This window comes from Oreochromis niloticus, linkage group LG7, assembly GCF_001858045.2.
Source record: "Oreochromis niloticus isolate F11D_XX linkage group LG7, O_niloticus_UMD_NMBU, whole genome shotgun sequence".
Classification (NCBI taxonomy): Eukaryota; Metazoa; Chordata; class Actinopteri; order Cichliformes; family Cichlidae; genus Oreochromis; species Oreochromis niloticus.
The window spans coordinates 20,458,503-20,472,067 of record NC_031972.2 but is presented as its reverse complement, the minus strand read 5'-3'; the positions used below and the strand labels follow the sequence as shown (position 1 = coordinate 20,472,067).

At 41.6% G+C, this 13,565-nt stretch overlaps 2 protein-coding genes across 14 annotated transcripts in view; one reads left to right on the top strand and one right to left on the bottom strand.

The window, feature by feature from the left end:
- Positions 1 to 184: 184 nt before the first annotated feature.
- On the bottom strand, positions 185 to 9,040 carry ciz1a (cdkn1a interacting zinc finger protein 1a). Its single transcript, XM_005470358.4, has 16 exons — positions 8,858 to 9,040; positions 8,169 to 8,401; positions 6,448 to 6,575; positions 6,060 to 6,286; positions 5,623 to 5,743; positions 5,365 to 5,452; positions 4,982 to 5,094; positions 4,634 to 4,713; positions 4,294 to 4,500; positions 4,084 to 4,214; positions 3,856 to 3,946; positions 3,653 to 3,757; positions 3,251 to 3,373; positions 3,052 to 3,130; positions 2,830 to 2,951; positions 185 to 2,597 (listed from the first exon to the last, which is right to left on the bottom strand). The coding sequence occupies exons 2-16, from the start codon at positions 8,318 to 8,320 to the stop codon at positions 2,115 to 2,117; spliced, it is 2,250 nt and encodes a 749-aa protein (XP_005470415.1). The 5' UTR covers positions 8,321 to 8,401; positions 8,858 to 9,040; the 3' UTR covers positions 185 to 2,114.
- A 740-nt stretch (positions 9,041 to 9,780) lies between these two features.
- Positions 9,781 to 13,565, top strand: part of dnm1a (dynamin 1a) — a 51,316-nt gene continuing 47,531 nt past the window's right edge. For 8 of the 13 annotated variants that reach the window (XM_013268302.3, XM_013268303.3, XM_005470354.4 and 5 more), the window contains exon 1: positions 9,782 to 10,200. In XM_013268302.3, the coding sequence (XP_013123756.2) occupies positions 10,040 to 10,200 (161 nt within the window). In that variant the 5' untranslated portion in view covers positions 9,782 to 10,039. Of the gene's footprint in view, positions 10,201 to 13,565 lie in introns of all 13 variants that reach the window. The other 5 variants (XM_013268305.2, XM_013268306.2, XM_013268304.2 and 2 more) reach the window with 2 other exon arrangements.

Below are 13,565 nucleotides of genomic sequence, written 5' to 3'. Positions count from 1 at the left end.
TTTTTTTTGCCTCTCCCTCTCTCCGTTCTGTTTCAGAGCTTAAAAGCACAGATTAGATCACGTCTCCTTCATTCAGAGAGAATACAACACTAATCATGTGACAGTCGCTGACGTGACTACAAGGGTTGCTACGTGTGTCAGTCAGTCCTCTGTGGTTTATAATAGGCTTCTCTAAAACACAGGGTGAAATGTTCCAGAGCAGAGCGCTGGTTATGAAGGAAATGGTGCTTCCTATTTCACCCTCACCTGTGAGTAACACCTCTGGATAATCTACAGGACTCTTTGCTACATTTTAATTGATAGTTTTGTACTATCGCCCAACTGTGTTTCTATCCTTGGTACAGCAACTAAAATAAAATGATGGTAAACTGGAGTCAAATAAGCACCAACTTAAAACAATGACATTGGGCTGTGAATGCTTTTAAAAAGGATGAGTGGAAAACAATTGTTTTTATCTAAATGTAGCCTGTGCCATCGATTCTGACCTGGAGGCGACAGGAGAGCGTTTAAACTTAAAAACAAGATGTAGACAAAGTGCATGCAGCCTTATGCAAACGGGAAGAATCATCATTTAGATTAAGTGCCTTACTGCTATAAGAGAAGCCTTTTATTTTTGGCTGCTGATGGCCTTTTAAAAATACACACACTCTTCACCAGACTATATTTTGACGACAGGTGTCCATTACCACATTCAGCTCTTACAAACTGCTTTCAGTGTGAAGGGAACCACTGCTGACTGCCTTGTTCTTTTTGTTGCCCAAAATATCATCAGCAACATCAAATTAAACCCAAAATGCCAGCCATTCATAAAAAAAGAAGATGAAACGCTGTGAACCAGGCTGCGATCAGATCCGAGATTCAGCTTTTTTTCTTCACTCAGTCCATGTGCCACTAAGACCTGTTTGTTTTAAAAACAAATGTCGACACCTGCAAAAGTATGCAGTATGCTTACAATCTACATTTCACCATGTGCTATGTGTGATTAGCCAGTGTCTCCACTTTACCATCAGTCCAGTCTTTTATACTGGTTGGTTGTACTAACCATCAGTCACCTAGCTAGCCAGAGAATTAGCGCAAAAAAAGAAAGAAAGAGAAAAGCTGATAATGAGCCATCTAAGACTCCCGATTCTTGAGGACAACAGGGTGGAAAATGAGCACTTTAGCGAGCAGTCTTAATTTTAAATGTCACTGGAGGAACTCAGCTTAGAAAGAAAAGAGTAAAAACCAAAACAAAACTATGGATTCGTCTATATCTGCAAATTTGATTGTATATTAAAACTCGCATTTAGCTTTTGTTTTTTGCAGCCAAGCAGCATTTCCTAATTCCAAACTACATCCTTCATGTATACAGTATAAGTCATAATACCCTTTGTTTTTTTAGTTAGTATGCAAACAACACTATGTGCAGTTTTACTTCAGGACATCAAATATTAGGTTTTAAATAATACAGTGTCTGAACCAATGCACAGATTTGGAATGATAGAATGATAAAGCCAATTAAACTTCAATGGGGCCACGGGCCATTATACCCAAAGATATATATATGTTTTATATATATTTTGTCTGTCACCTGTTGAAGCAACAGCCTCTCTATGAATTTCTGTAGTAGTATGACTACACAAATAAGCACAATCTGCTTAGTTGCAGTTTTCCAGAGACCAAAGTACGGGAATCAGTTTAAAGAGGCCATCAAATGCAAGGATGTTCTTGTTGTAAAAAAAAAAAAAAATGGGGAAAAAAGGTCTATTTAGTTATTCTGATTATACTGATACTAAACACAAAGGCTTTAAGTTCAGTATCTACTTCATCTTTTTATTTTTGACTACATGACTTTATAATAATGTGTAATCTGATAGTGATGGCTGACGCTGGCCCACATTTTCCAACTGAAAGCCAAAATTAAGAGCTTCGCCCGCAATTGTGTTAATTTCACACCCTGGGAGAGCAATTCACATGAGAAGTCCTGTTCCTCTGTGCATTTAATTCCAACTTTCCAGTGCGGTGAGGAGCTCGACCGCCAACTTCTTGGTCTCTGTTCCATGAAAGCACCTCTTTAGTCACATCCTGTCAGTGGTTGTGATTGTACCTGTTTCTTTTCTGTGCACATCATGTCCTCATCGCCTGTTTGCCGCCCTTCCCGACCTGCGTCTGGGTGTGGCTTTTGCTTTCCCCGTCCCGTTCTTTTTCCCCTGGGTTGCAGGGGCTTCTTTCTCCTCCAACTCTTCATTGGCATCCTCTGCAGCGGCTGATGGCTCAGAGTCCATGTCCACACTACTGCTGGCGGGCACCTCAGCAGGGGATGTGTCCATGTTGCTAGTGATGGTTGCTGAGGCGGTAGACAAGTCCTCTGAGGTTGCCTCAGGTTCGGCCGGCTTTCCCATTTGCTTGCCCCGTATCTGCATTTTAAGTTGGGTGAGCGTGACGACGGGCTGCAAGGATTTAAGGTTCGTCGCTAAATCTGTGTCATCAGAGAGTAGATTTTTATCCGAACAGTCTGAGGCAGTTTCTGTTATGTGCATGAGCCCTTCAGCAGGTTGGACAGATTCTCTCGAGTCTTCAGCATCTTCACCTTTTCGACTCACCAAGGCTCTGTACCTCTGTGGGGGAAAAAAACCCCAACATAAAAATACTGGATTATGCCTCTAGATATACACTCATGCAGCTTGTTTCCCCAGCAGATTAATGTACACACTGGCCCTTTAAGAGCTCATGTATGCCTAGATTAAGGCTTGAGTTATGCAATTAAAAAATTAATAAAATAATTCAAAACACAACTGAATGAAAATAATAATGTTGTTATCTTTAAGCTTAAAACTTAAACCGACAAACCTTAAGATTCTCAAAGTGCTGCAGTGATTTGCAGTGGCTGTGCAGGGCAGAAGACTCAAAGTTGTAAAACTTGTTGCAAAGCTTGCAGATAAAACCTGCGACTGGAACTAAAAAACTGGACCCTGTGACGAAGGAAATGAGAAACTAAACATCACAAAGATACTAATATCAGAGAAGAGAAAGCAGGAGTGGGGAAAAAAAACACAGGAGTGCCTCTCTCACCATAGACTGTGTCAGGGTCATACTGCTCATCACTGGACACGTCGTTTAGAGTCGCTTCTTTAAGGGAGGACCAGCCGTCCTGCATCAGTGAAATGTGTTACCGCAGAGATTATCTTAAACCAGTTCTGAACCAAGGGTTGTACATTTGCCAATCATCTCACTGAAGGAAATCACCAACAATAATTTATATGCAGCTCACCTCTCCATCTCCTTGATTACTCAACCCTTCCTCCTCCTCAGTCCCCTCCTCTGTTTCTAATGAAAAACCTTCTGTCCCCAATGAAGCAAGCTTGGCGAAGGCCTCACAATCCTTGTCCTGGAGCTAGAAGCGAGAAAATTGAAGTGAGAATCTTACCTCATCTATGTATACAAACTCGATTAGTCTCCATATAGTTATGAATATAAATAGTTGTGAATATAAATGTATTGTATTGTATTTGGCAAAAGAAGCTTTTCTTTACTGGAACACTGGTGATTTTCCTTTGGGGAGGTCAAAACCTCTCTCATGTTTGCCAAAATTTTCTAAATAAAGAAACATCTTTTCCTCTGGGAAAACATTTGTTGATGTGTAAAAGAAAGAACAAAAGGATTTCTTTCCCACCTTTTGTCTGTGCTCCTGGGACTGCAAGTGCTCCAAAAACATCTGGGAGTTCTTGAAGTGTTTCTTGCAGATCGCACAGGAGGACATGTCCGTTTTACTGGCAAGCTGAGGAAATGGAGCAGAGCATTTTCAACACTACTCAGAATCTTTTCTAATATTTCTTGAACTTTACTTTTGCGCTATGTAGTGAGAAACTGATGTACCTTGTGTTCTTCTGTGCGACGGTGGTCGGCGATGCTACTCGTGAAGTGTGTGAGACAGGTGGCACACCAACGCTTCAAGTCTTTCTTCTCCCTGCAATGAACACAGAACATCCTTCATAAGGGTCGTCCTCTACTTTCAAACTTAATTTGCACATTAAAACATGTGCAAATATTCCACACCTTTTAAAGCTGCTATGCTTTTCTTAAAAAAATCTGCATATAACTGACCCATCTTTGTTTGCTCCCTGTAGAGACTCCTGCACTCGCGGCAGCAGGGTGACGAGGCAGGCATTGCTCATGTGTTGGATCTCCATCATCCTCTGCTGGTGGGAAATGCTGTTCATATGACTCCTGAAGTTCTAGCACACAAAGGGAAGAACATTAATGACAAAAGAGTGGAGTTAAAATCTTATTATTAATGCTCAGCGTTCAACCTACTTGCTGGTTGTGGCAGGTGATGCTGCAAAGATAACAATAGAACTTGTTGGAGCCCTCTGCCACACCCTCCTCCTCTTCATCCTGGCTCTCGGGCAAAGCTACAGGGGCATCTTTGCTCTGTGAAGTTTCCTCTGCTGGTAAATTAGCCTGCCGGTCACCCTCACTAGGCCTGCCAGAGGGGGACGGGGCTGGCGAACAGCTATGCACCTACAAAGAAGAACCACAAGTGTTGAATTTTTATGAAAAATGTATAAAAATCAACAAGACTTTAGTTCTTTAGGTACATGAAAAATAATATGTTCTCTATGACCTGAACATCACAAACAAAAGCTCCTCTCACCTCACCAACTTTGGTCTCCTCGAGTGCGTCGACGATGTCTGATCCTGTTCTGGAGCCACTTTCTTCCAGAGCGATGTGTTCTTGTGATAAAGAGACACCCAATAAGAGTTCATCTCAAAAGACCCCAACAATAACACAAAGTACTGTGTAAAGGTCTTGAATCACCCCTCATTTCTTTATATTTTGGTCAGGAAATGGGTGCAGCATTTTAACTGAAACATGTACATATAGACATGGAAATGCAGTATATGAGGCAAGAACAGAGTTTTTACAACTCTAATGAGCCTGAAAGGCTCTTGAACACAGCCTGAACTCTCTTAGGTAGCTTTCTTGTAATTTCTTTTTTACCTTCAGGGTGGACATCCTCTGTGTTGTTGCTACACTCCGAGGAAAGAGCTTCCCCATCTGTGTTTGCCGTAGTGACGGCCTCAGCAGCTCCCTGTTCTGTGGGCTTCTCCGACCTGAGAAAAAAGCATTTCTGTTTAGCAAAGTTTCCACCATTTTTTAATGCTATGAATTTCAAATAACTGAGTAAGAAAAAGAACACATTTATAAATTTGTTTTTTGCCTTCTCAAAACCGGTGGGAGGAAAAAAAATAAACAAAAAAAACGTAGGTACAGTGGACCCCCATTTTTTTCCTTTTTTGGTCAAGTACAAGAAATTACATTTTCCAGAAATATTGAGTGCAGTTTTCTAATACAGCTAGCAGCAATAAACTGGCTTTCCCCACCATTCTGTCCTCTTTTTCTTCACTGCAGGCTCTTCAAGTTGCTCCTCAGATAGCTGTGTTGGCCCGTCCAGTCCTCCCGTAGCGCCATCTGTGGGTGAAAAACACAAACCAAAGAGAAAAAGAAAATATTTAACTCTGATATTCTTCAAGTACTTTGTACAAAAAGTTTCAATTCACATGGCATTTAGCTAACACTATACCTCAGCTTTCACCCTAACTAATAACTATGTTTCTGGTATGGATGAATTGCAGCTCTACCTGCTTGAGTCTTGCCATTAGCTCCAGTGGTACTGCTAGCTGCTGCTGGTTGCTCATCTGAGCTCCCTGCTGCCATCTGCTCACTGTCCCGCTTCCGGTCTGGCTGTCGATTTGCAGCATCCTACTCACAGAGACAGATCACATGAAAACTAGAAAATAATGATCCATCGTAGCCCAAAAACTTTATCCATGCAGTTTTTTTGAGGGATACATTCCTCAAACAATGTGTAAATGTGTGCACTGAATCTATAGTGCACCTACTTATTTGTCGAGAATAAATGGAAATCCTGATTCTTATCATTTTTCATGCATTCACACTGCTTACAACAAAGATAATCAAAAACACGCTGTACTGTCCAACCCTGATCACTCGGATGGTAATCTGAGCTGAACCCACACAATGAACACAGTAACTGCAATACCGCTGTTATAAATACCATGGAAGAAGAAGAAGAGGAGGCAGAGGATGCTGCGGAAGTGGTGGTGGTGTTGTTGTTGTTGAAGTAGCGGGGATGTGGGTGGAAGGGTCGTGCAGCTGGGAAACCCATGATGGGAGACTTGATAGCCATGCCCATGGGAACCGGCCCGAGCAGGGACGACCTGTTCCCTGCTGTGAAGAACTGCCGAAACTGCTGCCCACCCATCCCAAAGCCCCGCATGTTACCTGCACGCAAGCACAACAAGAAAGGAAAGAAGGAAACTAATTATTATAAGGGCTTGCTTTAAAAAAGCAAAAACAAAAAAACAATATACATGAAAATGTTACGTGACATCTTCTGCTCTTTGAGATTTCCAGGTATTGCCATTTTTATGCTCACACCGTACCCTGCATCTGCTGCATCAGTAAAGCACCCTGCAGCATGGGATTGGGGGCGATGATGGTCGTCTGTGAGGCATGGCTCAGGTTGACCATCCGGGGAGGGGGTGCTGTCTGGGGGGCAACAGGAATGGTTCTGGGAAAGAAATACACACAAGAAAGTAACATGTCTTATTATTTAAAAATTCACATTCTCACTCAAATCTGAAGCTAAAGGCAGAGTGTCTGGGGTAAATAACAAATCCCTCAGAGCCATGGAAATTTTTTCCGCCTTCTTAACAACCTGAGAATTTATTTTACACGCAACCATCATACTAAAGCTGGCTTGACAGATTTTGCTGCCATCTTCGCTCGTCCTCAGAATAAGGATGAGGAAAGAGAAGAAAATATTCAACCCGAGTTTAAGTGAGGATTAAAAATGGAGAAATAAAAAGCTTCCTTCCAAAAAAGGTTGGGACACAAAACAATGTATATAAAAAAAAACGAATACATAATTTGCGTATTATTTAAAACCAAAATCTTATGGATAACTGCAGAAAGACAACATAAATAATGTTGAAAATTAGAAACTATATTGTTTTTTGAAGAATACATGCTCTGAATTTGATGTGTAGTGTAAAGGCCATGTGGTTGAACATATAATTAATTACATTAAGTAGCAACACGCCTGGATATAAAAATAACATGCCAGAACTTAACCAGTCTTTCATCTACAGTAAATAATATCATTAAACAATTCTGAGAATCAGCCTAGCAAGATGGAGCACCGTTGCCTCACAGCAAGAAGGTCCTGGTTTTGAATCCTGTGGCGACTTGTCCAGGGTGTACCCCTCCTCTCGCCCTACGAGAGCTGGGATAGGCTCCAGCTCTCTCCAGTACCGGAGAATCAAAGAAAATCTCCATGTGCAACGGACTAGGCTAAAAACCAGTATTAATGACCACAATCTTCAGAGTCTGGACTCAAAACAGATTATGCGATTATGTAGTGGAATCACTGCTCAAGCTCACGAACACTTGTGAAAACGACTGCCGATGAGAAACGTCTTCTGCTGAATTGACCAAATGCAATTTAAAACCTCACAATTTAAAGAAAAAAATATATATGTTAAAAAAAGATCCAAAATTATCATTGCCTTCTCTGAGCTACAGCTGACTTAACATGAGACAAACAATACCAAACAATAATCTGCAGCAAGGCTTTGCAGGAAGTGTCTAGATGCTAAGTTGACACACAGAGACGAACATCATAGAACTCAAATTCTTTATACACATTACTGACATCAAGTTAAATATAAGCAAATATATTTTTTAAAAAAGGCTTATTTATATAGGACAGCTTTATCGCTTTTATATGGTTTTCAAATCGGGGCATTGCGTTACAGTGAACAGGTAATTAGATTACCTGTTACCTGTAATTAGACTATAGACTGGTTGACTGTGGAAGATGCCTTAACGAATCTGATGTGATTTTGTGTTACTGGTCTGAGGTCAGAAATTCTGCAGCAAACGCTTCATACAACGTGTAAAAGAGGGATTATAACACATAACCTTTGAGTAATCTAGATAATAATGAAAGGCAGCAGTCAAAATAAACCTTGACTACTTTCTGACCACTAATTAAATATCTGAAATCATAAATGTAGCCCTAACAGGTGTTGGGACGGGCAGTTAGAATACAGGTCATCCGGAGGGCCTTACATAATCCCCGGTCTTGAGTTAACAGGCTTACCGGGGCGTCTGGTGGTGATGGGCCACATGGTGTCCGGGAGGCGGCTGCGGCGGGGGAGGCGGAGGCTGCTGCTGCTGGAAAAGTTGCTGTAGTTGCCGCAGTTGCTGGTGAAACTGTTGCTGTTGCTGCTGATGGATGTGCGGATTGAACATCACGGGCTCTGATTTAATCCGTTACGTTGCAACGAGTTGTCAGAGCCGTCAATGTGTGGCACCTCTTAGGACAGAGGGTCTCTTGTTGGGAGGAAGAAAAACGTGATTACTTGCTCTGCTATCAGACCAACTATTTGTTGTTAAGGCACACTTAATGACAGTGCGCACCTCCTGTGAGACAACAGGTCGCTCTCATATTTCATTATGACAACTGGCTAGCGTTAGCAAGGGAGCTAACAATAATGAACTTTTTGGTTTGCTAAGTTTACTTTCATTTCCTCTCCCATCCCGCTTCATACAGATAGCCGCATGTTAGCCGCTAGTCTGTCAAAGAAAGCAGAATGGTACTCTAAATATGCCCACAGTATCGAGCCTATGTTGATAACTGAAGTGTAGCTACACCTTCCATAAAATGAACGAAGCTAACGCTACATTAGCCTCCGCCGCTCACTCACTGACCCAAACAAGTTAGCTTAGCATAGCATTCAACTAACTCAAAGATAAACCTCCCCTGCAGGGACTCTTTGTCGTATTTACCTTCCTACAGCTGCCCCCAGAGACGTAAACCTCGCTGGGTGTTAATTGTCAACGTAAAAACAAATCGAAGAGTTAAACACTCGCACTTTCCTGCAACGGTGGAACTTGCATAAAAGCTGAAGCCATAACCTCTGATCAAACTGGTGGACCGTGTCACCCCTTAGTGGCTGCCTGGAGAACTGAAAACGCATGATGGACGTAGAGTAAGCAGGCTTCGAAATAATGTCGTTATTATTTTATCTATCAGCTAATGTGACATAGTTAATAAAAATAAAGCTTTTTAGAGGTGAACATTAAATAGCAGAATACCACTTAGCACCGGTGGCACTGTTTACATTACATGTATTTAAGACTTGCATTGTTGTGTTAGTATACTGTCATGTTGGTTGTAGGTTGAGCTCATTATGTTTTTCACTCTATCTATGTTGCAAATAACCACCGCTGAAAATTAATTTCTATAGGACAGTGTTCTCTTAATCTTTCACTCTTTGTTTTTGGCTCTTGTTCTTCTAATATGTCTGTATGCAGTCAAGTGTTTGTGTGTCTAATTGTGTAAACGTATACTTAATGTGGGATTTTATCCAACCCGTGAAGCACTTTGTAACTGTATGTTAAAAAGCGCTGCACAAATAAAGTTGTTGTTATTATTATTATCATTATATTTAATAAAGTGTCAAAAAATAAGGTAATAAAATACACATTTTCATAATTGAAACTGAGAGCAATCACAAATTTAAACACAACATAAATATAAAAGGCCATTCATATTCGCTCAGGTGAGTTAAAAAATATTTACTTTAATATGAAAAATACTCTGAGTTTGTTTTCAAATTGCAAATGATTTATACGAGAGAAATCTACCGGTGTCACCACCTCGCGGTGGGTGTGGAGTACTGCAGGGATCTCCTGGTAAAATACAAGAGCTCATCCTTCTCCTCCTCCCCCCCTGCGGTGCTTGGAGAGGAGAGTGTTGGAGAGACTGCTGGGTTGAGGTGATCTGACACACCGAAGAGCACCGTAAATGAGGAAGCAGAGCGAGAAGTGAGCCGGTGAGTGCGCGCTGACTTGAACGCCCTCTGAACGCTCTGAGGGAGGCGAGGAGGGGCGCAGAGGAAGATAAAGCCATAGATCCGTCCCTGTTCTGTCAAGGAAGCTAGCCCATCATCCTCTCGCGCCGCAAAGATGGGGAACCGGGGAATGGAGGATTTGATTCCTCTGGTGAACCGCATGCAGGATGCTTTCACGGCCATTGGGCAAAACGCAAACCTGGACCTGCCGCAGATCGCCGTGGTGGGAGGACAGAGCGCCGGGAAGAGCTCGGTGCTGGAGAACTTCGTCGGGAAGTAAGTAGGCTTTTCCAGGCTGTAGTGGATGCTGGTGCGCCTCCGGTGCACCGTGCAAGAAGGAGCTCTTACATCCAAGTCCCCATCCCCCCCCGGCCAGGTTTAAATACATCACTTAGACCCGAAAGCTTCAAATAAATGGGCATTCAACGCACTTTCTGTCGTTGTAAACCCTCGAGCACACCGTGAGGCAGATTATTTTGTTAGGCCTTCATAAATCCCCGGAGTAGTTTATCTGTTAACTACCTTGTGATGCATTCAAGAACCACATATTCAAGTTACAAAGACTTATTATGATCTTGTTATGATTCCCGTGCTTGATGTAAGTTTCCAAACGTGCCCGATTTGTTGTTGAATGACTTCAGTTAAAGGAAAATTTTCATTGTAAATCCACTGACATCTGTGACAAAGGCAGGGTCAGTTTGGAAGCTGACTTCCTGTGCAGCATGTACTGTCACAGCTTGCTTGGTGGAAGTGTTGTTTCTGTAGCAAGGCTCCCATTTTGTTGCCCAAAGGCTATTTAATCCTGAGCAGGGAAGGGTGCAGGATGATGCCTGCTCTGTGTGTGTGTCAGTGAAGAGGCTTTAGCCTCGCAAACATGCACAGCTTTTTCATTCTGCCACAACTGCTGTGCTGATGATACAAAACACAGGAAGGGAACAGAATCTGGAGTATGCAAGGCTGCTGTGTGACCTTGCACACACACACACACACACACACACACACACACACACACACACACACACACAGAATGAGAGTCCACCTGAGCTTTGAGCCCTTCCAGCTCAGCTCATCCATCTGTCTGCCCGTGCTTATAATACTGTAAGTGAAGCTTACTGCATGCAGGCAACACTGATGGTGCTTCTATCTGTCAGTCTGCTCCTGCTTTCTTGTATTTCGCTGGATCTGAAGATTTTTTTTTAATGGGTTCAAAGATGCCCCCCCCCCCACACACACACACACACACACATACACTGTGTGATTCAGCAGTATTTCCTGCTTAAGGAAGGGCAGAGTGTATGCACACTCTGCTCCAAGCCAGCTCACCCCAACACTCAACAAGGCTTTGGTATTCCAAGACAAAATACCATCTATCCCACTGGACACAGAAGGAAAGGATCCATCTGTTAGGCATAGCTCTGTAGGTCTACCTAGTTCACCACATGGCCTCTATAATCCCCATCTTAAATGGTAGTAGGGGAGGCTGACCTGCTGTTTACCTGTAAGTGTACTCTACACTCTACCTGCTGTAAAAATAAAGGAATTCATTACAAAAACGTTCAGATGTTTCTGAATAAAGGTGAGAACATGCAGTTATATATGGAGATTACAGTCGGAATACTAAAATAACAGTACAACAGCAACCGGCTGCTGACGCTAGTATACTGCAAAGCCTCGACAGCTATTCTACACAACACAGTACCACAAGAAACTGCTGATGTAGATTATAGTAAGTGCACTGTTTGAATGAACATTTTATTTCTGGCAAATCTACCTGCAAACTTAGCTCAAAATTCAGAATAAAACTCTGGAATGAAAAGCACATTATGTTAAAGTGAGCTAAACTTTTATATCTGCTACTGGCATCTTATTACTAATGTAACGCCTCGCTTTTGAGCCTTTTTATTCCCAGTAATTGCTATTAAATTGATCTCTTCACCCTCACGATTGGACCACGCTGTGCTGCACTCACACATCTGTTGTCATAGAAACAGCTTTGTGCCTTATTATGCTGTCTTACCCAAAGGAGCAATGGTTTAGACAAATTATGAGATTTTAAACTTTATTACACAAAGGTGGTGGATTTCAATGCCAAGCGGGTGATTTGTAGGAACTGCGGTCTTTGGCATCTCGTGAAAATTTGTGGCCTGCTGCATTTTTAGCTTGCCAGCTTTCCTCGTCCAGCTGCAGTGACGTAGCTCAGGCTCTCCCATCCTCCTGATCGTCCTCTGCTTCACCTCCCCCACTGACCCATTGTGTTTTCTGACTAAACACATTTTTCCAATACGCTGCATTTACACGTGCCACAGCTTCTTTCTTTTCCATTTCCCCGTCTCTAGTAGTGAATTGTGTTGGTGCCTCACAGAAAGTCCAGCTTCCATTAAACTGCTTCTATTTCATAATTCTTATGTCAATAAAAACAAACAGGGCGCTATTGATTTTATTCCTCGTGCAAACTGCCCAACCCCACCCCAAATGTGTCTTTTATGGTTATCCCAGACAGCCAATAACAACGTACAGAAAACTGCTGCATCAGTTTAATGGCTGTTTACAGCTTGTCTGTTGCTCAGCTGAACTGGATGTCATTTTAGGGGGAAAGAAAGAACATGAATGGGAGATAGATAAGTGGACAGGTTCATTCGAGCCTTGTGATCATAAACAAACAGCTTTTGCTATGTAGTTGTTAAAGGATTTAGGTTAAAACTAACAAATACACAGTTAAAGAAATGCTGTCAAAAAGGGTTTGAGAGACACTTTTCCTCTTTGGTGGATTAGATTTTGATTGGGTGATGCTACGTGTCTGGCAGCTGTGACTCAGGGACGAAGGCAGCTAAAAGCAGTTGAGCTATTCCGTGGTAACCTCATGAGAGCACGGGGCACTAATCAAATTTACCTCCGTGTCTTTGTCATCTCTCCTTTGCTGTTATTGCTCACGGTGTTTCTTACAGTTTAAACTCTGATTCCCCAACTCATGAATCTCTAAATTGAAGTTCTGCTCGGGCATTGTCAAAGGCAGTGAGGTTAAACTAAAAACATGATCATAACAAACACACTAACGCACTGTGCCAGCACAAATCAAGATGCTCAGTCATCATAATGTGTTTGTATTTTGAAGTATTTCTCTTTACCCATATGGAAAAGATATATATAAATCTTATAAAGTTTGTATCTGTCTTGTGTGAAACTTGAATGAAAAGCATACAAGAGTGAAAACAGATATAAGATCTGTTGAAAAATTATATAAATGAAACTTGTATGTTTTGGATACTTACTAAAACAATATATGAAAGTAATGAGAAAGTGGCCACTTTCATGAGTAAATCATATAAGCCTTATATGATTCACAATATGAAGCAAGCCAAATCCGATGCAAGTCTTTTATAAGTTTTTTCTATTTCTTTTCCATATGGGTAATCTCTGCTTTCATCACCAAACATTCTCTTGTCACGACTAAAGAAGATGCAACTGCTTCTTTTTCCTTTTCCGCTTTAAAACAATAAATGGAAAACTTTTTTAAATGTGCCTTTATGGTGACAAACAGTGATTCATTTTTATTATTGTTTAAAGTTTTGAATAATTTTCCAATAATCCGATTAAGTGTTTAGTCTACAACCTGCCAGAAGAAACTGATAGACGCCACTGTA

Coding starts and splice junctions, on each gene's coding strand:
- ciz1a (XM_005470358.4), bottom strand. CDS start 8,320: ATGTTCAATCCGCACATCCATCAGCAGCAACAGCAACAGTTTCACCAG. Junction 4,215..4,293: donor TCACCTGCCACAACCAGCAA/GTAGGTTGAACG, acceptor TTTGTGTGCTAG/AACTTCAGGAGTCATATGAA. Junction 3,131..3,250: donor GTAATCAAGGAGATGGAGAG/GTGAGCTGCATA, acceptor TCACTGATGCAG/GACGGCTGGTCCTCCCTTAA.